This window comes from Parathielavia appendiculata (genome assembly GCF_033297405.1).
Source record: "Parathielavia appendiculata strain CBS 731.68 unplaced genomic scaffold N657scaffold_2, whole genome shotgun sequence".
In the NCBI taxonomy this organism is placed as follows: Eukaryota; Fungi; Ascomycota; class Sordariomycetes; order Sordariales; family Chaetomiaceae; genus Parathielavia; species Parathielavia appendiculata.
In genome coordinates this window covers 722,233-746,316 of record NW_026944221.1, presented here as the reverse complement: position 1 = coordinate 746,316, position 24,084 = coordinate 722,233, and the positions used below count along the sequence as shown (strand labels likewise).

Sequence of the window (24,084 nt, the reverse complement as noted above, 5' to 3'; positions counted from 1 at the left end):
CGCACATGCTTCGCCGTCAACCGAAGCTCCGAATACCGCCTCCGGTGAACTCGCCAGCGAGGACTGGGCGCGGGAGCATGCATGAGTTCTACACCACGGCCAGCGACGATGAGAAGGGGAGCACGCCCACTCGACCCAAGGCAGCGACAATATGGGGCTTCCGTCGCCGAAGAGTCATCCTCTGTTTGTCCCTGGTCATTATTCTCTTGGTTGCAACCATCGGCGGAGGAGTCGGAGGCTCCTTTGCAGCAGCGAGGGCGAGGAGGTATGGGATCATCATGACGGCCAGCATTGGCAGTTGCTCAGATCCGAGCTGATACTGACAAAGTTTGCAGCAGGCCATCCGAGTCCAACCCAATGATCGTCATGATGCCCACCACGGTGACCATGACACCGACGTCCACAAACTCACCAGCACCACCCACGCCGACCACCGCCGATGTTGAAGGAACCGCAGCAGCAGCATCCGCTATCATCAAAGTACCGACCCAGGGCATCATCGACTTTGACTGCGGCAGGATCTCCATGAACCGCCAGGTCGTCACGCTGGGCACCGTCACCTGGGGCTTCGACGTGCAGTGCATGATGGACTACGTCGGTCCCGGGGTTGACCTCGCCGGCATGACGGCCTACGCCTTCGGCGACTGCCTCCGGGCGTGCGCCATGTTCAACAAGTTTGCCCGCAACAACACGTGCCTGGGCGTCTTCTTCAACGCCAACCTCACCACCAGCCTCCCCATGCACAATGCCAACTGCTTTCTCAAGTCGTATCTGCCGCAGATGTCGCCTGAGCGGGACCTAGCCGCTGCCGCGTCGTTGGGCTCGTCGCCGCAGTTTTGATTTTCAGGTGAAGGTGATGAGTTCGAGCAGTTGTCAGTGGAAACGGTGGCAGTGAGCCTGAGGGGCATCTCAGAGAATGGCGGGATTTGGGATGCTGGCGATGGATGTGTACATACGGTATTCTCACACTCGAGTGAACAGAGGAGGAGGGAGGATCCATAATCGAGATTCAGTAATCCGGGTTTGGGCTTGTCAGTTGCGTCGAGCAATTCAGCATCCGCGGTTGTCGTGAAATGTGAGGAACAAGAAGTGATCAGCAGACCAGTTTACAATTTCACGCGAAAATGAAGTATCGCCCGATCCGAGTTCTGTGAATTTTTGTTCGGTTCGGGCATCTGGTCTCTTATCTTATGTGGGCGTCATAAGATTGCCCTTGATGGCATGGATTGTGTTAGCCTGAACCAGCCTTGTTTGAGCGTGTGAAGCTAGAAATTCTGTGTGAGGAAGGAGGAAATCGGGCATGCGAGGGAAGGGGGGCTTAGACATACTGGAAGCGGTTTATCGTTGATGATGCGAGATCCGTCCCCTAAGGATAGAGCGTCCAGGTGCACCTTCCACTTCTATACTCGCCCCATATCCATTAAGTCGAAGTAGCACGTGACAGAGCCCTTTCCCTTCGGCGTCTCCATGATGTTCAAGTTTTTCCGCTGGATGGACTCTCCATAGTACAGTACTTCATTCAGTCCACCCTTATCGTTTTTGCTTCCAATGGATGGGCGTCACGCAAGGCACAAAAGGCTGCTATAGCACACTACCGGAAGGTAGGTAGCTCGCCATCAGGCCGACTCTCAAGGACGGGGACGTCACGGACGCAATGACCATCCGTGGATAAATTGGCGTACGTACCTACGGTACCTTGAGCGACACCATGCTCCACAGAATCGCATCCGTATCGTTGCCATTCTCAATCAACCAGCACCACCCTGCCGCTCACCCTCAAATCCCGACTACTCGCCCCAACCCAAACCTCATACGCCCCCCTCCTCAGCCGCCAGTCCTGCGCCACGACATCCCACACACTCAAGTCCCGCCTCGTCAACTCAAACACCGCCTCCCTCCCCTGGCCGGGAACGAGCGGCCCCACCTTCACAAACCCTCTGAGCTGCCTCACGGGCGAATCCTGCCCCGCCCCGGGCACGCCGATGTAGAGCTGGGCAATCTCAGCACCCTCGACGAGCCCCGTGTTGGTCACGGTGCACCTGACGACAGCAACGACTTCCCACAGGGCGGGGTGCCCACCCTGGACGACGGGCGTGTTCTTCCGCCGGTCGGGGAACTCGGCGAGATTTGCGCCGGGGACGATGGCGGTGGACAGGTCGGCATACGCAAATGACGTGTAGGACAAGCCGAAGCCGAATTCGAAGCGCGGCGTGAGGTTGTGCAGGTCAAAGTGGCGGTAGTCGATGGAGAGGCCCTCGGTGAGGTTGGCTTCGGGGAAGGGATCGTCGGAGACGGACGGGTTGAGGAGGTCGCCGTAGTCCGACTCGGACTTGGCCACGGTGTAGGGGAGCCGGCCGGTGGGGTTGACGTCCCCGTAGAGAATCGAGGTCAGGGCGTGGCCCGATTCTTGGCCTGGCAGGCCGGCGAAGAGGGCCGCGGTTACGTTGGGGTGGGTGATCCATTCGTCTACGAGGCGGATTCCTTTGGCGAGTGAATGTTAGCAGAGTTTAGGCCAGGGGGGAGAGCGGTGTGGGATACCGGCCGAATGGACTACCACGATGGTATTGGTACACCAGGAAGCGACGTTTAGGACCAACCGGTCGCTGAACTCGTCCGTCAGGCTGGTGCGGTCGAAGCTCTCTGAGGCGTAAGCGTTTACAAACACCAGGCAGGCGTCGGCGTTGAGATAGGGGGTGGGGTTGTCCGAGTAGAAGTCCCAGCGCAGAATGCCCCGATCCCTGGCGACACGTTCCTGCAGGGCTTGGAAAGGGGAGACAACATATGGGGGAGAGCTCCCGCCTGAGCCACCCCCCGTGATAAGCGTGCCGTTGAGCGTGATCCAGCCAAAGTTGTCCTCGTAGCCTCCGCCGTACCGATCGCGGTTTTGCCACGGGTTGGCCTTCAGCGTTGCGTCGTAGCCATATATACAGAGGAACTTTGGTTTCTCGAACGGCAGAGCATGGTCGAGGTTCTTGACCACAACTGTTCCTGCAGCGCCAATCTCCTCAATCAATCTAGCGTGGTCTGCCTGGACGTCGACAGGGAAATGCTTTTCTGTATTGTTGTAGATGGCCGGCGGCGGATAGCCGTTCTCCTGGCGAAGGTAGTACCATGACGCAAGGATGCGAGTTGCCATGTCGCTGATGCGCTCTTCGCTCACCGAGCCATTGTGCACCGCCTCGACCAGCTTGTCCCCCCAGAAGCCGGCGTTGGGCATGGCGAGGTCCAGGCCTGCATTAGCCGAAGCGACCCCGGATGTCTGTCCGTCCCAGTCACTGACGACGAAGCCCTCGAAGCCTAGCTCCGTCTTGAGAATGCCGTTCAGCAACTTGGAGTTCTGGCAGGCATATGAGTGGTTGGCCCGCTGGTAACTACACATCACTGCCCCGGCACCCTCTCGCAGGGCGTCCATGAACGGGAAGGCGTACAGCTCATGCAGAGTCCTATCGTCAACATTGGCGCTGATGGCCTCACTGACGGGTGTCCATCTGCGGCGATACTCTTGCTCATTCAGCAACCAGTGCTTTGGCGTGGCAATCACGCCGGCGTCTTGAATACCGCGGGTAATGGCGCCCATGCCGGCGCCGGCGAGGTAGGGGTCGCTGCTCAGACCCTCCCAGTTCCGGCCGCCCTTGACAACACGGCCCAGGGGACCGGCCACTGGACCCAGGGCGACGTTGATCCCCTTGCCGTAGAACTCGCTGCCGAGTGCCCGGCCATACTGGTACATGAGATGCCGGTCAAAGGTAGCTGCCACGTGGATGCCGGCGGGGAACGCCGACACAAATTCCTGCCCGCGAATCCCCGAGGGCCCGTCGGCGAAGCACAGGGCGGGGATGCTCAGACGTGGCACCTCGCCTGTGTTGCCCACGCAAGCGCCGGGCCAGCCCCGAGTGATGTTGGCTTTCTCCTCCACCGTCATCTGCGACACCATATCCCGTGCGTGGTTGCGGGCTTGGGCCCAGCGGATATTGGTGGAGCCATTGCCAACCGCTTTGGTAACTATGTTAGTACTCGGCCGGTAAAGAAGTTCAGGAAAGAGGAGAAGTGCAAGCTGGCGTGGTTGGGCCACAGGGAACCTACGCGAAGGGTAGACGGGCGGGCTGAGACCGTAATATGGGAGCTCTGACGCTCCCGAGCTTGACTGTAAGGAACAAGTGGCGCAGAGAAGCGTCGCTGCCGTCTTGATGCTCAGAACGGTCTGCTCCGGAGGGCCCCGTGAGCTCCGGAGCATGTCCGGCAGCATGCCGTAGGCGCGTTTGAGGAAGTCCATGGCGGCATGTTATTGTCAGCCTGGGCATCTTCCCAGGCAGATGGTTGGGCCTCTGAAGTTCCAGGGGCTCACCGCCTCTTTGGATTTCGGACGTCCAATCGGAATCGCTGAGTTGGGATCATTCTGCGGAGTACGAATGAATCCATGTCAATCTTGGGGCAGAGGGAAGTCGATCAATCGTTGTCCAGTGCCTCCAGATATTCGACCCCTAGCCTCCTGTCTCAACAGCCCGTCGGTAACTTGAGACGAACGCGTGGATGGTCGGTAATGCGCACCCGAACAACGGATACTCCCACCAGGAGCCACCGCCTGACTCGCTCTAGACGATCTCAGCCTGCCCATCGTTTCTCGGGTGCTGGCCAAGTGGCCATCGACGACAACAACGTCCATCTTACTGGATTCGCCGACGACGAACTGTGTCTCACACGGCTTGCCTGACAACCGGTGGCTGGCAAATGGGCAACATAGGCCACTGTACAAATACCTCTAGTCATCCTCTGGGGCTCTCTATGGATCGCCAATGACATCGACTGTTGAGTGCATCGGAAACCATTGCACTGTCGATGTTGGCATGCCGGTTGTGCGCGTGACGGCCTGGTAGGCCGCTTGGAGGGAAAGTGCTCGTTTGGGCAGCACTACAATCCCTAACGCTAATAAACAAGCGACATCGAATGGCGAGGCTCGAGATGCGTGTAACAGCCGACTTCAAGGCGTGAATGGCAGTTAGAGGATAGTTACGTTGTGCCGTCGATCTGCATATGCACATCTCGAGAACGGGATATGGTCGCTTCAAGCGGTCGGCTCCTTTGCATCGCCTCCGTTGGCATTGCCGACCTCCCGCTGCGTCCCCTCAGTCTGGTTCGTGCCTCTTACGGATTTACACCTCGAGGCAAATTGGGACGAGCCTCGGTGACGCCATTCCGCGGAATGAGAAGTCTCGGGACCACCGACGTTCTGTCTTCTCCGAAATTACGGAGTAGAGTCCCGTTGTCGGAAGCGTCCCTGATGGTTCCATCCTGTTTGCGATCCCCGTTTGACCCCGCCAGCCACCCCGCTAATTACCAAAGAGGCGGAAATTGGCGATAGAAATGCCACGAGGCGAGCATCCATTGCCGAGTTTCAGCCCATGGAGGATTGGTCCCGTCTCTACTTTGGTACCCCTTGACAGCTCGAGACAAACCAGGCGGGCTGGTGTCCGGCACCAATGGAGAGGAGATGCAAAATCATGTTGCTGTCCTCGCTCCTGCTGTTCTTGTGCGCCTCTACTTCAGCTGAACCGGGTCAACAAAATCAGCACCAAGAGCAACCGAACGCCCGTCAACGAAATGTACACGTGTAACTCGAACTATGTCCAAAAGCGCCTCTTTCACTGTCCTGAGCCAGCGCATGCAATATACATAGACTTCAAAGTCGCGATCGAATCTGTCCGAGTCAACACAGCAAACGGCAGCTCCTCCATACCTATCGACAACATTGCGTCTTTTTCTGTCAGTCCAGGAAGGCTTCCCGCGGGCGGAAAGAAGCAGGCGGGAGGGGCACCTGAAAATTTCAGGGGGCCCGCCATGGAAGTCAAGGTCAATGTCACCCATCACTTCTTGCGCCATCTCGCAAACGGTTAAGCGTCAGGAACAACTCCCTAATTGGTTCGCGGAAGCCGTCACCATAGCCGGGGGGGCGTGGATCGTGTGACATCGTGACAGAGGGATGGTTATTGTACTTGCACAGGGGCGTAACAACCTGGAAGCTGATGGACTGCCGCAAGGTCAATGCCTCACTTGATCGTTTCTTCTTCCTTCAGGAGACTTATTACATGGGCACGTGCAAGTGCTAATGCTCAAACGAAAGTCGGGCTCGCTCCCAGAGGCAGGCCCAATCAGGCCGAGCTTTGCGCGCTCAGTTTGCAGCTCATCCCCTTCTCCGAGGTAACCGCCAGCAGACAGTGGCAGTGGATCAAAACTGAACCCCCGCAACGGGCAGATGTGGTACAGGTAGACAGTAGATGCAGCGCAGTGATAGGGATCTGGGTGCATTCAGGAGCTCTGGCCAACGCAAAAAGCTCCTTTGAGAAACGCAACATTCGTCCACTGGGGTTGGTGGGCTCCTATCTCTGCTCTACCTCATGCCGGAACTCGCAAGGCCCATGAGCGACCAAACGCCAAACGAGGGAAAGGGCGCCAACGACCTGACCAGGCAGAGGAGAAACGCATTGTGCCGCTTCGGCTCGAAGTGCCGTATCATGCAGGATGCAGGATGGGAAACATGCTGCCGCCAATTTCCAGACATGCAGCTGCACCACTACCGAGGGCACTGCAATTCCATGTCGGCGCAGGCTCTGGAAGCGAACATGCTCCATCCTCCCGTCCGGGTCCAGAACTAATCGAGAACTAACTACGCAAGGTACGGAAAGTGCTCGCTAATAGGATTTAGAAACTGCCCTGTTCATTAGCAGAGAAGACCCGTTTGGTTCTTCGGCTCGGGCAACTTTGATGGCGACTCGGGATTGATTGGCGGAACAGTGACAAAGCATCAGGGCCAGTAGCTCGCTGTTCTCTCCCGTTTCCGAATTGCTTCTTTCCCCGGCCCGCTTGCTTCCCGAAGGTCAAAATAACCAATCAGGTACAATGTACAAGACAATAAAGTCACATACCGGACAGAGAAATGCCCTGGGTGCACGGTCAAGCTCTGTCCCACGCAGGCCGGGAGTGGGGAGAGTCGCTCTTTCGAGTCTTTCCAAACGGACGTTTTCCCCCTGTCCACTATTGGACAGATATGGTCCAATCGTGGGGCCAGGACCCGGGATCGCGCTGCACCCCTTCCGCGTTTGGGCTCCTGACCCCTGGCTCCTGGTTGACCTCCACTTCCCTGTGAGTGTGTGCCAATCTTGCCCTGCCAGGCCTTGCCTTGTTGAGCTCTTCCCATTCTCTCAATTTCGTCGCCAGGACCAACACCTCATTCAGAAGGCAGTCGGGCTGATTCTCCCGATTTTGTTCTCTCTCTTTTCGAAGCAGCCCTTTCTCCTTTCGTTGTGTCATTCGATACGGTCCTTTCTTCACTTCAATCCGCTCCTTTTATCGGGCATCAGCTCCGCCCGCCCAATATTCGACGACAATTCCGAGTCGCACGGACTGGAGCACGCGAGATCGTCTCACACGCTCATTTACTCCACGACCGAACCGCAACATTGACAAGCTTAAGGCTCAAGCTTCCGAGCCAGATCCTCTCTCCCGAACCGCCGTATCTGAACCGTCGTTCCACTGTCGGCGTCCGGATCTCATAGGGCACTATTCGCGGAACTCTGCACCAGCACGGTGTTACAGCTGACGGGGACCCATCAACAGCTTGGACCCGTTACTTTGGATTTCGCCCTGAGCATTCCTTCAGAACCCTGCCGTTCTTGGGACGAACCCTTGGTCTCAGCTTGTGGAATACGTGGTGGATCCAGTTCAACTGCAGCGTGCCGCGGATCTGGCGCATCGCCTCTGGTATGTGATCCGATTTCCAACATTGCCCGAGGCGCGTCACTCTTGGCTACCTGCACAACCGCTGCGCTTCCCCTGGTTGTTGACATCACAAACAATGGGGCGAGCATGCAAGAGTCGACCTGCGTTACGCCACCACGGCCGAGAGCTCGTGTTGCAACCTGGAGCCTCACCCCGCCTGTTACACAAATTCAATAACAGGCAGGCCTAACACCAAGATGCTACCGCCCATTGGATACATCCCATATTGCGGCTTAAGCTGACTTTTGTTTGGTCCATATATAGGGGGAATATCTGCGCCTCTCTTCGTGGTAGCGCTACCGCGAAGCGAACTTTGTTCACCGTTCTCATCAGCAGCTTCTGGCCCACATGAAACTGCCTCGCTCTTGACCGCCTTGTCCCTAACTGCTACGTCATACTCACGGATAGTCGATGCTGTCACCCTTCGATCAAGTTTGAGACGGCAAAGATGAATCGCTTCAGGACAAAGAAGAGGGCGAAGGACGACCTTGCGGCCGGTCGCTCGAGCGAAGAGTCGGAGCACGCGTCGCTCTCGTTCTTCCGGAAGGGTAAGAAGGCACAGCAGGAGGAGGTCAAGAAGGAGTTTGATCTCGCCAATGCCCTGCCGTCGGACGATAATTTTCGAACCAGCTTGTTGATGAGCAACCTCTCGGCCCGCTTCTCCATGCTGAGGGAACAGGATGATCCGAATACCAAGATTGGGAAGGCTAGCGATGACAGCGTCCTTTATCCTAAGCGACAATCACGACTGGCCGATTTTGGATATGGGGGAGTTGGCGGTCTTACCGACATTGCCGAGGTTGAGTCTATAAGGGGTCACAACTTCCTTCGCACAACCTCGGTGGCGTCCGACGACCCGGACTCGGGAGCCGGAGCAAGCGTTCTGACCCGCGCCCGACCCACCGAGGGTAACAATCTGTTCGGCGGAAGGCAGAAGATCTACAAGATTCCGGCTAACTCCGGAGGCGGCCTGAGCGGCCGAGCCTTGTACGAGGATGACGTCGCCACGTCTGCCTTTCAGCGTTGGAGGCTGGCCGAGAAGGAGAGAACTTTGGCGCTCCAAAGCGACGCGGAGCAGGATGGAGCGGAGGAAGAATCTGGGAACGCTCGCCCCGAATCCCCTCCTCCCATGGGCTATAACCGCAAGCGCGAGACGTCATCTACCACATCTTCCGCTTCCAACATGGCCCGCAACTCCACCGCTGCCACCTCAGTCACCTCAAAGGATGGACACTCAGCGCCAACCGTGGCAACGTCGGCCATCGCCTCCATCCCCGAGCGAAGTGTTACCAGGACTCGGCGGCTTTATGAGCAGGGCTTCAACCAGGACGTGTCCGAGAATCAGAGCTCGGTACTATCGCGGATCGAAAACCTAACTCGCCCCCGCCCGTTCGCAAACACGGCGGAGGGCAACCGGGCGATCCTCACCAAGGCGAGTGCACCAAATCTGAGGTCGATGAGTCCGGCCTCCACTGGTCGGTCAACCGGCCCTCTCAATTTAGGGAGCAAGGTGCAAACAGAGGCCGAACCCGGCAGTCTAGGCGGTTTACCTCCTCTGAGCCCGCCCGTCAGCGAAAGCGGCGAACAGCCAATGCCATCTATTGTTCCCAAGGATGTGGGCAAGTCAACAGCAATGGGTATTTTCCAGAAGTCGTCGCAACCCTACGATGAGTCCCAGTATGTCCAACGGCAACTTCAACTTCAACAGGGCCGAGAAGCCCCAACACAGAGGCACCGAGCGGGAACCAGTGACCAAAGCGTGCACAACTTCCAAGACCACGCCACAAGCTCGACGACTATCACAGCTCGACCGGCATTGCCAGATACAAGGCTCCCCCCAACCCCTATTACCGACACGGAAATCACGGAGTCAACAACCGCGGTCAGCCTGGCTGGACTATCCGTGCCGGTCGAAATTGACATCGAGCGACCTTCGGACAAAGACCATCCGGCCTTCAGGCAATCTGCCTTGCCAACCCCCTTGTCCATCGGCGGGAGGATCAGCAGAGATCCCTCTCCCGTTCCTAAGCCCAAAGTTTCGACGGCTAGTGCCGAGCAACCATCGCCAGATGACTCTCCAACACTAGGTCCAGCTGCAGGTCTCAGTGGACTCGTCCGTCAGCACCTCCGTACAGAGAGTGTTGATTCATCGCTGGGCGGTGCAGGGGTAGATATCTCCGCCCCCGAGTCCCGTTTTAAACTCGATTCGCAAGACCCATCAGCTGCTTCTGAACTTGGTCTTGGGGCAAGTCTAAGCCCCTGGCCATCTTCCGATCAAGACTGGGTCCGCTCCGTCCCCGGGAAGCCTGCGGAACCAACACCGAAGATACCGGAGGGGGAGATCCAAGCTAAGCGGGAGGCCACGGAGTCCGAGACGCCCAATCAAACCAGCACCGCCACGGATGACGAGACGGACGAGTTTGCTAATCAGCTTGCCAACGCTCGCCGCCGGGTCAGGGAGAAGCTGACCTCATATGTCGAATCGGACAGCAGCAGAGCTCCGTCTCCGCTGTTGATGCCAACGGACTCGCCTAGTCTGTCGGCACAGTCCTCGAACGCCCTTGGCATACTCAAGCCAAAGTCAAGCCGAGGATCCCTCATCGACCGCTCGCGTAACATGGTACACGGCCAGTCCAAGGGTCTCAAGATCCTGGGTCTTGGTGGAGCAACAGTGAGTGCCCCGCCGCAGCCTGGCGGCAACCCCTCCTTTGAGGAAAAGGAGTTCCCGCCGCTGGAAACGATGATGGAGGAGGTCTCCAGAGAAGAGGGCGCCCATGGAACCCGCATGGTGTCGGACGCCGAGTCATACGGTGAACAGAGCACAGGGAACAAGGACGAGGACAGCAACGCTCACCCGGGGCTCAAGGCGTTCCGACAAGCCCGACGAGAATTGCAGAGGCGAAAGGAGCTTGAGATGCTCGCTCGACACCAAAGGGAGCAGACCTTGCAGTCCGCAGACGAGTCCCTGGACCAGCGAAATGGCGTGCACTCGGAGGCTAGGGCAGACCGGGGACCACAGCCACGACAGCGGACGCCCAGCAGGGAGAGGAGGTTGCCTCCGGTGACCTACCGGCAACGGCCGCCCAGCGACGAGGGTAGCTACAAGTCTCCAGGCGGAACGCAACCATCTGGTGAACGGTCCAGGAGCGGTTCCGAAACGAGTGGAGGGCGGTCGAGCAGCCGGCCGCCCCGTCTGCGAACCAACACCAACACGGGGCAGTATGAACAACTTGGACCGCCCAATTCCGGACGGCCTATGATGCGCTCTCCAGGGCTGCCCGGGACAGACATAAAAGGCTCTCCGATGATGCCGCCGTATCCGTATCCCAGCCGCGGAGCGCCTTCACCCGCATCGTCTCCCCATCCTGATCGCTCAAGACAAGGGGCGAACCTCGCTCTGCACACTGGGCGACCAGGACTGGATCCGCATTCAGGTCAACCATCTCCCATCTCGCCCATGGGACTACCCTCACCAGCCCCTTACACGATGGGTCCTTCGGGATCTCCGGTTGGCACCCCCACGTCGCTTGGGCCTCGACCGCGAGGTCCATCAGCCTCGCATTCACCGGCCTTGGGACCGATGAACGGCGGTATGCCCGGCCCGGTCAGACGGCCTGTTGACAAGAGGGAGATATCGGACCCCACGTTTGTCATGTCATCAAGCAGGGTCCATGCGACAACGCTGCCGCACCATTCTCAACACCACCCGCCGCCCCTACATTACCCCCCACCCCCGCACCAGCCTCCTCCCATGATCCCGAATATGGGTGACGGCGCCCGTCCGTACGGCGGGCCGAGGTCTCGTTCCAACAGCCGTGCGGCAGGCTCCGCGCCACCGGTGCCGCCCATCAATCCCCGCCGCAGGCGCGACGACTCCCGGACGCGGGCCCTTCAAGAAGAGGGCGAAACGACAGCTTTCCGGGTGCCATTCTCCAACCAAGCAGCGCCCGGTATGGACCATGGGGCCGGCAGCGACGATGAGGGAGGTAACAGAACAGACCAGCGACGACGGCTGCGGAAACCCCACCCGAATACTCTACAGGGCCCCAGTTCCAGACATTTCACCGGATCTGGGAGGCCAAGAGACGACAGCCCGCCGTTAGTGGCCAAAGGGCCGCCGGTGAGCCGGACCGTGGCGACGTCCGATATGGGGGGTGTTCCGGGTGGTATGTTTTGAGGGTTGTCCCGTCGGACGAGTGTGCTCCTTTTTTGCCATCTACCTTTGTTTTGATTCGCTTCTACAACCACAATTTTCTCCTGGCTACTTCCTGTTTCTTTGTTTGTGGGTTGTTGATTTGTATATCTGCACCTTACTGGATAACGGGCGCAACGTTGGGCTGGGTCCGGCCGAGACGGGCCATCGAGCAACAACATATGAGGCTTATGAGTTTGAGATACGTCTTTGCAGATTGAACTCCATCTGGGTGCGGAGTGTAAGGGGCTTCTGTCCTATTTTTTTCCTTTTCTTTTCTTGTATCTGGTTTCATTTCGCTTCGTTTGTACCTGTTTACCCTACCTTTGTGGGCTTTCCTTGTTTATGAGCTGGTGCTGGCATGTCTAGAACAAAAGCGGCAAAGGGTGTGTGTTGTATTCGTGGAGAATGGGGCGTGTCTGCAAGGACGGGGCCTAAAGTGGCCTTTGAGCATGCATCCGTACATACTGAGAGACGGGCTTGTGGGAGAACTTTTGGGGCTTGGTTTCGTGGCCTGACTATGGAAGTGTAGCCAGATGGCTGGTTGGGGTGGTTCTGTTGTGTGGGTGGCGGGTGTTGTGGCTGGGCGCACGACCTGGAATCCTGGATGAGCCAGCCATTGGGGTCACGGTTCTCTTAGAGAGTAAATAGCGCGCGAGAATATGAGAAGAAAGATGGTAATTCCAGTCACCCGAGAAGTGACAATGCTTGGTGACGGGCATGGACTTGCCCCGAGCTTACGAATGCAGTGCACCTGTGAGGGCATTCGAAGGGCGGAATCCGGAATCTGCGGCCCGGGTGGCCCGGGTGAGCCGAGATTTTGCCAGGCTGAGACGGCACAGAGCAGCCATTGGCGAGGAGGCGGAGGGAACGTTTGTGAGGGGGAAGATGCTCCGCGAACGAGGAGGGGCGTACAAGTGTTCCTTTCCCTTACAGGCAAGAAATCGTGTAAGTGGGAAGTCGACTTCGTTGAGAGTCGGTTTCAGATTTGAAGTATTTGACTTCGGTTCAACACCCGGGCTCAACTTCAACTGAAACCGAACCCGGGTACCAACTGAATAATCCTCTTCAACAACCTGGTCAGATACTCAACAGACACAGCCCACCATGGCCTTCATTCGCCCCTTCAAGCCCGAAGACACAGAGAATGCGAAGCACATTGTGAGTTTCAATTTCATACTTGAAAATAAAGGGTGTCACGCTATGAGCTCGTCTCGATTCCCTGGCCTACGAATCACCCACTCCTCACCTAACAAACCCATTATCCGTCTTCCTCGCCCTTCCAGTCAGCAATTTCACTTCTTCACAACTCATCCAAGTCATCTTCCCACTTACGCTGACTGTCGCTAAACTACCTTAGTGCCGCGCAACGCTGCCCCCATCCCTCGCCTCCTCCCCCGCCGCCGTCCGCATGGCACCCTACCTCTGGACGCTGCAATTTACCCACCTCTTCCCGCAAAACTGCTTCGTCCTCGACGACGGCGCCGGCAACGCCGTCGGCTACGTGATCGGCACGCCCGACGTCTTCGCCCTGGCGGACGCCTACCCGCGCTACGTCGCCGAGGTGCTCCAGTCGGAGCAGGGCAGGGAGGATGTGCCTCCCCCGAAGAAGTTGGACACGCTCGAGAGCTGGAACGTCCTCGTTGGTAGTGGTGGTGGCGGTGGTGATGATGAGGGAAAGGTCTCAACGGCAACGGTCACGGTGAACCCCGCGTGCCTGGCGCAGATGGCGTACAAGGTGCAGTGGCTTGTGCTGGAGGGCGTCGAGGGCAAGAGGGAGCTGGTGCGTGAGTACCGGGCGATGCTGCATATTGACTTGTTGGAAGGGTGGCAGGGGAAAGGGTGGGGAAGGAAGATGATTGAGAGGTTCGTGGAGGGTGTCCGGGCATCGGAGATGGATTTCGGGAAGGGGATTCAGCTGGGTGTGGCAGGCGAAAATTCGAAGGTGGTGCCGTTTTATGAGAAAGTTGGATTTAGGGTGTATTCGGGGGGTGAGAGGGAGGGGAATGTGTGGATGGTGAGGGATCTGTAGGGGGCTGGTGTGTATATGGTGCCGGCTGCAGTGCTGTTCAAGTTTGGGTGGGAAAGGCGTCCTCTGCAACGACTGTTACTGTTCCTTCGTAAAAATTATGCAACGCGGTCTAATCACTTACCTGTAGGCGAACATGTTGACTCTTGCGATTCCAAAGGGGAAACTGATGGCACCAGTTAAAGAGATCGAGAAAGGTGGCCATTTGAACCGCGTCAACACAACCTACAGTTACGTATTATCCAAATGATAGGTTGTCATGATAATCTGAATGGGAGTAAGTCAGAGTTTACGATATATGGTAGTTATAGGACTAAACACCTCCTTTGTTCAAGCTCTTTTATATATTGAGACTTCTTAGTGACATGTTGTTTCTCTACTTGCGAAATAGGTACGTCACAGGAGGATAAGCCAAGTACACAATAATAAGCGGCACCTTCAAGGGCGGTCAGGTACCGAGCTCCGTATTTTGTAGAACGATTATTGCCATCTTTCTCCCCTTCCTCTCGCTCCCAGAACGCCTTCGTCACCCTTTTTTTCTTGCTCTCCAGGCGCCTCTAAATCTCGACAATCTTCTTCTGATATTGGCCCTCTGCTGACTTGTTTGGACAAATTGCTGCAATATGTACTACCCGCCTAACTAATCGGGTACCTGGTGTCTGGAACAATCAGGCTGTCCTGTGGTCTGCCCGCAAAGATCTGAACTCGGTCGCCATGCTTTGGCCTCTCCGTGGTTGGATAAGCCCCTTTGGAGTCCTCTTTACATCAAATCAAGCTTTGACTCGACTTGGACTCGCCTTCAAGTGTTCCCTTTGGTGAATTGTTTACATGCTGCTACTGGTTTCGTGGGCTCGCGGCGGGCATACGCAATGATCGCCCCCTCCTCCGCGTCGTCGTCCTGCAAAAGCTTACCGAGGCAACCACCAGTCATGGTTGCGTTGTTGATTGCCCGTCTGCCCTACACTGACTAGGATTTGCTGGCTTAAGATTTAAAAGGTAACGAGGGGAGCGACCGTCTTCCGTGCTTACCAAATCACTGATTTCTGAGATGCGGGATCGAGGAACCCTGAAGCTGGCTCACTGGCGCCACCGTCGACGCTTGTAGTAATGGTCGTTCATACCGGCATGATTGGCTGAGGTCATCAAGGAAGGTTCTTGGGCGGCTCGACATGCGGGGGGTCAACCAGGACTATCACGTCCTGCAGAGGTGAGGTGCTAAACAGGCACACGGTTAAGTCGTTGATAATGGGCGGAAGCAATGCTGGTGGTGTAACGAGCCGCAAATACATAGGATTTCAAGCTGATAGGTGGGACTTGATGACACGGCTCTCAGCTGTCAACCTGAACAATCATGATAGATACCCACCTACTCAGAGTGGCCAGGTCCCGCTACTCCTATGCTAGACCGAAGAGCCGTCAAAATTCGCCTCGACGGCATCTAACAGGTCCTCGCTCCAGCTTCGCCAAGACAGTTGCGAATGTGCTCAGTTTCTTATCAATCTTTACCATCTAATCATCAACTCTGTCAGTTCGCCTTTCTTCGCCAACGCTGTGCAAGTACAAGTTGAAAAACAGAATATTACTCGTTTTGGCTGCGCTCGAACTCCCTAACTTACTGGGTGTGTAAGCCCCCAATTTTTGCGAACTCCCCTGCAGGGAGTTGGGAGCTGATTTCATGTCCCGTCCTGCCAACGCTCATTGCACTTGCTGCCTGCTTTCGACCGGGTAATCAAAGGTACGGAGTACTGTCCGCTCTCCACCATCACCCGACCACCGTCCGATTCGAACATCTTGTGTCATGGACCCAGAGCCGGCCGAAGGGTCCCAGGAAAGACTGGGATATTCAATGAGGGAACTCCCGATTATTACATAATTACACTTTGGATGCCGCGCGGCTCGAAACGCTATGTCCGCTCGACAACGGGCGGCACACGGCGCCATCGCAGCCTTCGGCGCGCCATCCGGCAGGACGCCTGGACCGCCTCCCGCTGGAGCTTCTTAGCGACATCCTTCTTGCGCTGGATGTGCCGACCTTGACAGCCTTCAGGCGCGTGAACGTCGCGCAATGGACCTGGTTGATTCACCGCACCCGTCCCAGACCGTCCTGAGGCATTGCCCCGACATTCTCCGCGCCATCGTCAGCATCAGCGCAAGCTTCTCCACATGCCGCGAGCTGTACGACTCCCCCTCCACCACTAAGTGCTCAACCTGCGGCGCTTTTGGCGGTTACCTGTACCTCGTCACCTGCCGTCGCGTATGCTATCTCTGTTTCACCCGCCACATGGATTATTTCCCGCTCTCATCCGCCCAGGCAATCAGGATCACCAGCCTCTCAGAATGAAGCTTTATCAGGGCCCATACCACACGTGACAAGCCTCTCTGGGTGGTGCTACACCGCATTCGCAAAGGCGTCCAAAGCTAGAGTACTGCTTTTCGATCGGCGGGCTGTGCTTCTCTTAGGCCGTGCAGGCAACGGGGAACCCGAGCAGCAGCAGCAGCAGCAGCCGCCCTGTTACACGACAAGAGAGCCTCGCCGGTTCATGTCAATCATCTCTGCGCCTTACTTGACCGACGCTGGTCAAACGGCCGATTGGGGCCTCCATTGCAGCCGTTGTAAGAACAAGCTTGGAAAACACTTTTGGGTACAATACACGAGAGACGGTCTCGTTGAACATTACCAGCAACGCCATGCAATGGCACTCGGAGGGCAGGGGCCTGGAATCAAGCTTTGTGGGCAAGGATAAGCGTGAGGGATGAGGGGAGAGTTGTTGTCGTCATGAGCTTGCCAGTCATGATGATACTCATGGGTTGAGAGAACACATTTGACCCGGACACCTTCAGAGTCAAAAGACGGAAAGACACAGGGACAACCTTGTGAATTGGTCTACCTGACAAGTACAAGTACAGTACGTAAATCTACCGAGCAATCAGCGACCAAAGCAATCCCCACAGACCCATCATCGTCCTTCATAGCAGCGCAAGTCCATCATAACGATACTGCCCAGCTACCCTTCCTGACGCCAATCAGAAGCGTCCCCCCGCTTCCCTCCACACCTCCTTCTCCTGGCTGCATGATCCTCTCCTCCGCACCTCACAACACAACCTGACCTTACCCGATCAACGAAGATTCTCCAGCGCCTGCGCCCGCATATACCGCCCCCTCACATCCTGCGGCAGCAGCTGGTACAGCCTGGGCTCCCCACCCTTACATCGAATCAACTCCTCCGCCATATCCGCAATAGCCGCCTCCTGCCTGACATCCCCGCGCGTCTCGGCCCTGAGCGCCACCAGCCCGTCCAACAGCATGTTATCGAACCGATCCAACCCCTGCTGCTGCCCCTTCTTACTACTAGCAACACCGCCCTGCAGCCTTGCCATCGGATACAGCAGGTACACGGCCGCGGCCCTATCCCAGCCCTGCACCTTGTCCCTAACCTTGAACAGCAGCTGCGCAAAGGCAAACAACCTCCTCATGTCGCGGCGTATGACCAAGTCCGGCCCGACGCGCTGGACAAACGCCCTGTTGGCCTCGGCATAATTCCGCGCCCAGACCAGCGCCACGAACTCGCGCTGCGCGTCGCCGCGCGACCGGAAATCCAGCGCCTTGGCCTCCCAGATCCAGGGCTCCGGCACGCCAAACTTGCGCAGCGCCGAGAAGGCGCTGGTCGGCTTGCGCGCCGCGCCGATGCGGTACGCGTGGCGGCCTAGGTGGTCGCGCACGGCCGCTTCGCGGGAGGCGGCGTCAGAGAGCTGGAGCAGGACAAACGTGGCCGGGACCCAGTGGGACTGCGCCGTCAGTGCTGAGGCGAAGGACAGCGAGGCTTTGTCGAGCTTGGCGGCGGCGTCCTCGCCGAACGAGACCTTGCCGGTAGCGAAGATGGCCTTGGTCATGAGCCAGCCGAGGCGGGTGTCGGACCAGTCAAACTCTTGGCTGGCGAACGCCTTGAGCAGCGACCACAGCGCGCTCTCCGGCTCCGGCTCCTTGTCTTGCTCAATGTCGGACTGGAAGGAGCGGACGGCTTCGGCCACGTTGGGGGTGGTGCCGGAGCTGTAAAAGAGACGAAGGCCAAACGACTGCATCCAGTCCAATCCGAAACGCTGAGAAATGGTAAAGGACTCGACGCGGTTCTCAATGGGAACACCCTTGACACCCGCACAAACGCAGGCGTTGCCGGCCAGAAGCTCGTAAATGGCCCGGATGGGCTCCGAGAACTCGGCCAGGACATTCGACTCGCGCCAGTCTTTGAGTTGCGCCTTGATATCCTTGGTCTGCATGCCGATGCTGGAAACGAGAGTGGCAAGCCGGAAGTTGCCCGCAGCGAGCAGGTGGCCACAGGCATCGGCAACCCGGTTGCCTGCCAAGCAGATGATGGCCTTCTCCTCGAGGCCGGGCTCCTGGGCAAGTGCGCGATCCGTGGCCTCAGACACCAACTGCTTCCAGAAAGTATGCAAGCTGTGCCCGTTGTCGTCAAAGAGGAGAGAGGCTAGTTCCCATGAGGAGTCTCCCTGAGCCAGTTCGCGGAAGTCAGGACCCGAAAGCAGCTCCTCCTTGCCAGAGATGTTGTCAATGTATTGCTGGAGCCGGGCGACAGTCTGGCGCGATGCAGCCGACTCCTCAGAAGGAGCGAGACTCCCGTCGACTGCTTGCAGGCTGGGCTCGCCATGGTGGGTTGTGACAAGAAGCTCGTTAGGGCCCCAATTGGTCCGCGGCACTGACGGGCCCTCCTTTTTCTCAACCTTGGGGCGTTGCTGGTAAGGCCACTAAAGGAGGAAACAATCTTAGTCTGTATTCAAAAATGATAAGGTACAAGAAGCAACGCTAAACGCCTAAAAGGAAGAACTTGAGGGGCTAGGAGGCAAGCTGGACACCAACCTTCACAAAACCCTTGGCTGGCGACGACTGCACTGGTTGGGCCGGCCCTTTTGCCTGCTCAAAAAGCGACTTCATCAAATCGATACTGGTTGCAAAGCCCGCCCCATCAGGCACAGGCGCATTCTTCTGAGGGGCAGGACTACCCCGGTCCTTCATATCCCAGACCGCTCCCGACTCATTCAGGGCACGCAATGTTGCCCGATCCACCGTCCTCGGCGCACGCACGCTCGCCTGCAAAATCTGCGTCCAATCGTCACCGCCGGTCACCTCGATTCTCGTAGGAGCCGTCGACTTCTTGAAGGCCCGCATGCGAGCCCTCATGATTCCAGCAGGGACCTGCGTCTCGTTGTCGGCATAACGGGAGAGGAAGGGATCGTCCTGTTCGTCGACGGATCCCTGCTGAGACGACTGTTCAAAGGCTTCGAGCTGGTATTCATCGGGTCCGTCAGCCATGCTTTCATCTTCGGGCCATTCCCGGGACGGCAAGGGGGCATCAGCCTCCTGGGGTTCAGGAGACAGCGTACCCTGGCGTTGAGCGACATCAGCAACCTCCTCATTGTCCGACAGCGCGGCCGACATTGCGGCATCATCGAAAGCGCCGGGAACGGCACGCCGGCTGCGCTTGAACTCGAAGGTGTCATCAGGATCGACAGGGGAGGTAGAGTCCTTAACAATTGATGGGCTCGAGACCGGGCGACGCGCCGGGACAGACTCGACTTCGGTTTCGTCTTCGCCTTCGTCATCGTCACCTAAACCGTAGGTCGTGAAGTGCTCCACCGAGAAGGTCCACACTCCAGTCTCCTTATCGTAACTCTCAAAGGTAGTGTCGGGAATGGCAGTCTTGAGCCTCTCAATGTGGCGCTCGAGGCGCCGGCCAGTGGTAGCGAGACCGCCGCGAGGATACGAGTGTTCAAGCGAAATAACCGCAGGAACGTTCAGCCCTTTCCCAACAGGAGGCTTTTTTGCTGCGATGGGATAAACGGTGGCTGAGCGTGGGACGAGCACGACCATGCCACCGCATATCTCATCGAGATTGATGTTGCTAAGATCGACAGGCACCTTGAAGGTGACACTGCCGACGTTCTCGCGGCCGACAGTGAAATCTGAGACCTTCTGGCGCTGCATCCGGTTCATGGCGCGTATCTCCTCAGCGGTCGGGGACATCCAGTAGTCACCGGGCTCAATCGTAGACGCGGGCTTCTTCTCAGTGCGCGTGGCAGCAGGTGACTCCTCTTCGTGGACAATGGCGAGCTCGTTCCCCTTGACCTGCTCCATCTCCGGGGCAGCAGTGACAGGAGAGGGCTTGGGGCCATTCACACCGTTGGTGCTCGAACGAGGGCTCGGCTTGAGATAGCCCAAGTCGTCGGTGTTGGCTTGCCCCTCCACAGCGTCCTGCCGGTTATCGGGGGCCGTCTCGACGGTGCTAGTGTCAAAGCTGACGCGCTTTGCCAGCTTGCGCGAGCCGTTGGCATCTTCAGGCACCTGCTTCTCCTTGCTAGGCGACGTGAACAAGTCGCTGCGCACATCCTTGTTGATGATCAGCTTCTTGTGGTTGCCAGCGCTGCCGAGGAGACGCATGCTAGAATTGGCCGAGAAAGCGCCAGGCTGGAGAATGCTGTCCTCCACGTTGAAGCTGCGCCGCAAGTTGCTCGCAGAAATACTCTTGCTAAGGCCCCGGTTGATGCTGCCGGCCAGGAGACTCTGACCAAAGCCGCCGGGAGTGCTGGATACGCTCGACGGGCTCGCAGGCGAGCCATAGGCGCTGTATGAGAATCCAAAGCCCCTCTTCTGAGGAGTGGCCAAGCGAGAAGCATTCGCAGGGCTGAGCTTGTACATGGGCAAAATCGACCGGCTCTTAACTTTGGATTTGCCGTTGAGGGGAGTGGCAAGCGGGCCGGGGTTCTGAATCTTGTCGTCTGGCAAGCCGGAGAAGAGAGTGGAAGCACCATACGCCGAGATGTCGTGGATGCTCGCGGTGAAAGGCTGCTGAGGCGCCTGCTGACCCTGGGAGGCACCAAAGAGAGAGCCGCCAAGGGTGCTGGTTTGACCCTGTTGCTGGTTGGTGCTGCCGCCGAAAAGACCTCCACCTTGCTGCTGGGTAGATTGACCGCCGAACAAGCCGCCTCCCGTGGTCGTCGAACCGCCGAACAGGGAAGGCTTTGGCTGCGTGTTCTGGCCTAATCCCCCAAACAGACCGCCTTGCGCAGGCTGCTGGGTCTGCGTATTACCTCCGAGATTGCCGAAGAGGCCACCTCCAGTGGAACCGGTTTGACCAGTCGTACCAGTCGTGCCAGTCCCGCCAAACAATCCTGTACCAGTGCTTGCGGGCTTGGAGCCGAACAAACCGCCCGTTGCTGGCTGGTTTGTGGTAGTCGATCCAAAGCCGGAGGTCGTCCCTGTGCCTGTGCCGCCAAACAGGCCCCCAGTAGTCCCTGTGCCAGTCGTAGAACCGCCGAAAAGACCGCCGGGCTTCTGCTGCTGCCCTCCAAATAAGCCGCCTCCGGTGCTCTGGGTCTGCGCCCCAAAGCCCGTGCCACCAAATCCCGTGCCAGCGGACTGCTGCTGTTGTTGCTGGCCCCCGAACAGACCGCCGCCAGTTGTGCCGGTCTGGGTAGCACCCCCAAAGAGGCCGCCGCCCGTACCCGTTGTACCAGTAGTCGCGCCAAAGCCGCTTGTGGTTCCCGTGCCGGTAGAGCCAAAGCCGCCGGTGCCAGTACCGGTACTGCCAAAGCTAAAACCCGTAGGCTTAGCCGCTGTTGTGCTGGAGCCTCCGAACAAACCACCTCCGCTGGTGCCGGTAGTCGACCCAAAGCCTGCGGTACCCGTGCCCGTAGAACCAAAGCCGCCGGTGCCAGTGCCAGTGCCGGTACCTCCGCCGAAAAGCCCACCAGTTTGGGTAGGCTGGGTGGTTGTCGTGCCGCCAAACAGCCCGCCAGTCGCAGGCTTGCTCCCGCCGAAAAGGCCTCCGCCAGAGCCAAATCCACCGGTGGTGCCGGTGCCGGTGGTGCCAAAGCCACCCGTCGTCGGCTGGGTGCTTCCGAACATGCCTGTGCCAGTCGTGGTGCCGAACCCGGTGCCAGTCGTGCCGGTACCAAAGCCACCAGTTCCAAAACCAGAGCTTCCGAATGCGCCAGTGCCGCCCGGGCTGCCCGTCTTCCGGCCCTGGTTGTAGTCTGCCAGTCTCAGTTCGTCGGCCGACCACTTCTTGTAAGCGTCCATGAACAGGATATTCTGGAATGAGTTGCTTTGAGAAGGGTTATTCGGTTCCTTCTCTACGGTCGGAGAGTAGGCAACGACAGCCGTACCGGGGGGGTCGCCAATGCTGGTTCCAATTCCCGGGTTGGTCGTGGCACCGAAACCTGTGGTGCCTGTGGTCGCGCCGCTCCCGAAGAGGCCGCCGCCGGTACCGCTGCCGAATGCTGACGTTCCTGTGCCAAAGCCAGTCGTGGCAGGTTTGGCACCGCCGAAGAGAGACGTGCCGCCGCCGAAGGGTGTAGTGGTGGTACTTGTAGTGCCGAAACCGCCGCTACCAAAAGCGCCACCACCTGATGTTGCGGTTGTTGATCCGCCGCCAAACAAGCTCGTCCCACCGCTGGTAGTGGTCGGTGTGCCAAAGGCTGGTTTGCTCCCAAACCCGCCTGAGCCGCCAAACGCGCCGCCAGTGGGGTTTGAGCCAAAACCGCCGCCGCCGCCGCCGCCGAAGATACCGGTACCGGTGGTCCCTGTGCCGGTTCCCGATCCAAAGGCCGGTGTTCCGGATGAGCCAAAACCTGTGGAAGTCAGTCGCTGCTGTCGCGAAGGAGAAGAAGATAGTATTCGCATGCAAAGCGAGAGGTGTTGTTGGGAGAACAGAATGGAGAAGGCGGATTGCGCAGGGCGTTTGACGTACCTGTAGTTGCGCTAGTGTTGCTACCAAATCCACCAAATGTGGAGGAGGTGCTAGGGTTTTGTTGGCCGAAGCCACCGCTGCCAAAGCCAAACGACATGTTGGGCAATGTCTCCGGCAGGTGTTGCTTCCTGGCGAGATGCGAGGTGGTTGTTGTCGGTGAAAAAAGCGCGAGGCAGTGATGCCCTACGCGTGGAGAATCGACTCGAAGCTGATTTCTTCCTGTAGATGAGAATTAACAGTGAAAATAAAAGGGGAACTCAAGGAAGTCCAGCGGTTGTGCGGCAGATGTTCGCTGGACAGAACCGCGTCCACCCTCAGAAAAAGATCGAGGCGCGATGATGGCAGAAGTTGGCAGCTCGCGAAAGTTGACTGGCGACCCGGTCCCTTCTGAGCTAGCCTGGCAGGCGGGTCTGAGCTTCTTCCAGGCTAGCCAATAACCGCGCCCGACACGGTCTCTGCTGCGAGAGCACGAAAAAAAGCAGTGGCCGGGGGAAGCTGTAGTGCACGGACCAGATCAGAGCACTTCAAGGTGGGGCCAATGGAACTTCCTCACTTCGCAGCGCCAGACCGGGGAAAAAGAATGCTCAGTTCCCAGCAACCACTTCACTTGCAAAGTGGTATTGAAAGCATCTTGAGACCGGGTTTCTGGTTATTCGTGGTGACATATATCTCTGGGAGCCCGTCTAGAGCAGAGCATCACGTGGTGGCTTCAGTTGCTTCCTGAGGCCGAGTTTCAAGCCATTATTGGTTCATCTCAAAGCTGACTAATATCCTCAGTCTGCCTTGCGACAGAACGCAAATCAGAGTCAGGCGAAAGCGAATGTACTTGTACGAGCGAAGCCCGAAACCTCCACTTGAAAGAACGAAAAAAGGAGATGACTAGAGAAATAAAGTGCCCTATTAGCCCAGGGGTGTTGTTAGTCACATGCTTCATGTTCTGCCTGGAGCTGGGAATCTGTCGCACTGCCTGGAGAGCGAGTTTAAATCCCCAGGCTCTGTGACCAGCTGTCCTTCGTTGCTTCCGTCTTTCATCCAGATGTGAACCTTTCAGACATGCCAAAGGAAATGTGGCAGGACTTTAGCGGCATGGAATCACTCCTGTCCCCGTGCATGTATCAAGGAGACAATGTACACCAGCCCAGTATGGTAGGGCCGGGCCCTGTCACCAGTCCTGAGCTTTCAGACAACCTACCCCCGAGCATTCAACCCAAATCATTCCCATGTTTATTGTTTGCGTGTCTGCGGGCCGGCATCACCGCGCCCACTGCGGTCTCGCCTCATCGCACCGACCTAACAGCCTCAGAGAGACAGCCCAAGCCACCCAGACC

General features: G+C 57.8%; 7 protein-coding genes across 7 annotated transcripts; 4 read left to right on the top strand and 3 right to left on the bottom strand.

The window, feature by feature from the left end:
• Positions 1-293: 293 nt before the first annotated feature.
• Positions 294-1,277, top strand: N657DRAFT_640789 (uncharacterized protein). Its single transcript, XM_062792033.1, has 2 exons — positions 294-897; positions 957-1,277. Exon 1 carries the CDS (start codon positions 367-369, stop codon positions 838-840), a length of 474 nt encoding a protein of 157 aa, XP_062650690.1. The 5' UTR covers positions 294-366; the 3' UTR covers positions 841-897; positions 957-1,277.
• Positions 1,278-1,744: 467 nt separating this feature from the next.
• On the bottom strand, positions 1,745-4,273 carry N657DRAFT_565984 (glycoside hydrolase family 3 protein; the record flags this gene model as incomplete). Its single annotated transcript, XM_062788395.1, has 3 exons — positions 1,745-2,481; positions 2,539-3,993; positions 4,084-4,273. 3 exons carry the CDS (start codon positions 4,271-4,273, stop codon positions 1,745-1,747), a joined length of 2,382 nt encoding a protein of 793 aa, XP_062650689.1.
• Positions 4,274-5,121: 848 nt separating this feature from the next.
• On the top strand, positions 5,122-6,184 carry N657DRAFT_640787 (uncharacterized protein). Its single transcript, XM_062792032.1, has one exon. The coding sequence runs from the start codon at positions 5,362-5,364 to the stop codon at positions 5,890-5,892; it is 531 nt and encodes a 176-aa protein (XP_062650688.1). The 5' UTR covers positions 5,122-5,361; the 3' UTR covers positions 5,893-6,184.
• A 1,347-nt stretch (positions 6,185-7,531) lies between these two features.
• N657DRAFT_180686 (uncharacterized protein) lies at positions 7,532-8,006 on the bottom strand. Its single transcript, XM_062786122.1, has one exon. The coding sequence runs from the start codon at positions 7,860-7,862 to the stop codon at positions 7,605-7,607; it is 258 nt and encodes an 85-aa protein (XP_062650687.1). The 5' UTR covers positions 7,863-8,006; the 3' UTR covers positions 7,532-7,604.
• Positions 8,007-8,221: 215 nt separating this feature from the next.
• Positions 8,222-11,950, top strand: N657DRAFT_566327 (uncharacterized protein; the record flags this gene model as incomplete). Its single annotated transcript, XM_062788420.1, has 2 exons — positions 8,222-10,494; positions 10,594-11,950. 2 exons carry the CDS (start codon positions 8,222-8,224, stop codon positions 11,948-11,950), a joined length of 3,630 nt encoding a protein of 1,209 aa, XP_062650686.1.
• Positions 11,951-12,665: 715 nt separating this feature from the next.
• N657DRAFT_640784 (uncharacterized protein) lies at positions 12,666-14,304 on the top strand. The gene is made up of 2 exons (XM_062792031.1): positions 12,666-13,126; positions 13,326-14,304. The coding sequence occupies exons 1-2, from the start codon at positions 13,073-13,075 to the stop codon at positions 13,995-13,997; spliced, it is 726 nt and encodes a 241-aa protein (XP_062650685.1). The 5' UTR covers positions 12,666-13,072; the 3' UTR covers positions 13,998-14,304.
• Positions 14,305-16,924: 2,620 nt separating this feature from the next.
• N657DRAFT_180512 (uncharacterized protein) lies at positions 16,925-23,331 on the bottom strand. Its single transcript, XM_062786121.1, has 3 exons — positions 22,757-23,331; positions 18,868-22,637; positions 16,925-18,755 (listed from the first exon to the last, which is right to left on the bottom strand). The coding sequence occupies exons 1-3, from the start codon at positions 22,851-22,853 to the stop codon at positions 17,112-17,114; spliced, it is 5,511 nt and encodes a 1,836-aa protein (XP_062650684.1). The 5' UTR covers positions 22,854-23,331; the 3' UTR covers positions 16,925-17,111.
• Positions 23,332-24,084: the final 753 nt, after the last annotated feature.

Excerpts from the sequence above, each read along its gene's own strand:
- N657DRAFT_640787 (XM_062792032.1), top strand. The coding sequence starts at position 5,362 with ATGCCACGAGGCGAGCATCCATTGCCGAGTTTCAGCCCATGGAGGATT.
- N657DRAFT_180512 (XM_062786121.1), bottom strand. The coding sequence starts at position 22,853 with ATGTCGTTTGGCTTTGGCAGCGGTGGCTTCGGCCAACAAAACCCTAGC. Across the intron at positions 22,638-22,756 it reads CAACACTAGCGCAACTACAG|GTTTTGGCTCATCCGGAACA; the intron begins GTACGTCAAACG and ends TGACTTCCACAG. Across the intron at positions 18,756-18,867 it reads CAGCCAAGGGTTTTGTGAAG|TGGCCTTACCAGCAACGCCC; the intron begins GTTGGTGTCCAG and ends TTCCTCCTTTAG.
- N657DRAFT_640789 (XM_062792033.1), top strand. The coding sequence starts at position 367 with ATGATGCCCACCACGGTGACCATGACACCGACGTCCACAAACTCACCA.
- N657DRAFT_180686 (XM_062786122.1), bottom strand. The coding sequence starts at position 7,862 with ATGCTCGCCCCATTGTTTGTGATGTCAACAACCAGGGGAAGCGCAGCG.
- N657DRAFT_640784 (XM_062792031.1), top strand. The coding sequence starts at position 13,073 with ATGGCCTTCATTCGCCCCTTCAAGCCCGAAGACACAGAGAATGCGAAG. Across the intron at positions 13,127-13,325 it reads CAGAGAATGCGAAGCACATT|TGCCGCGCAACGCTGCCCCC; the intron begins GTGAGTTTCAAT and ends AAACTACCTTAG.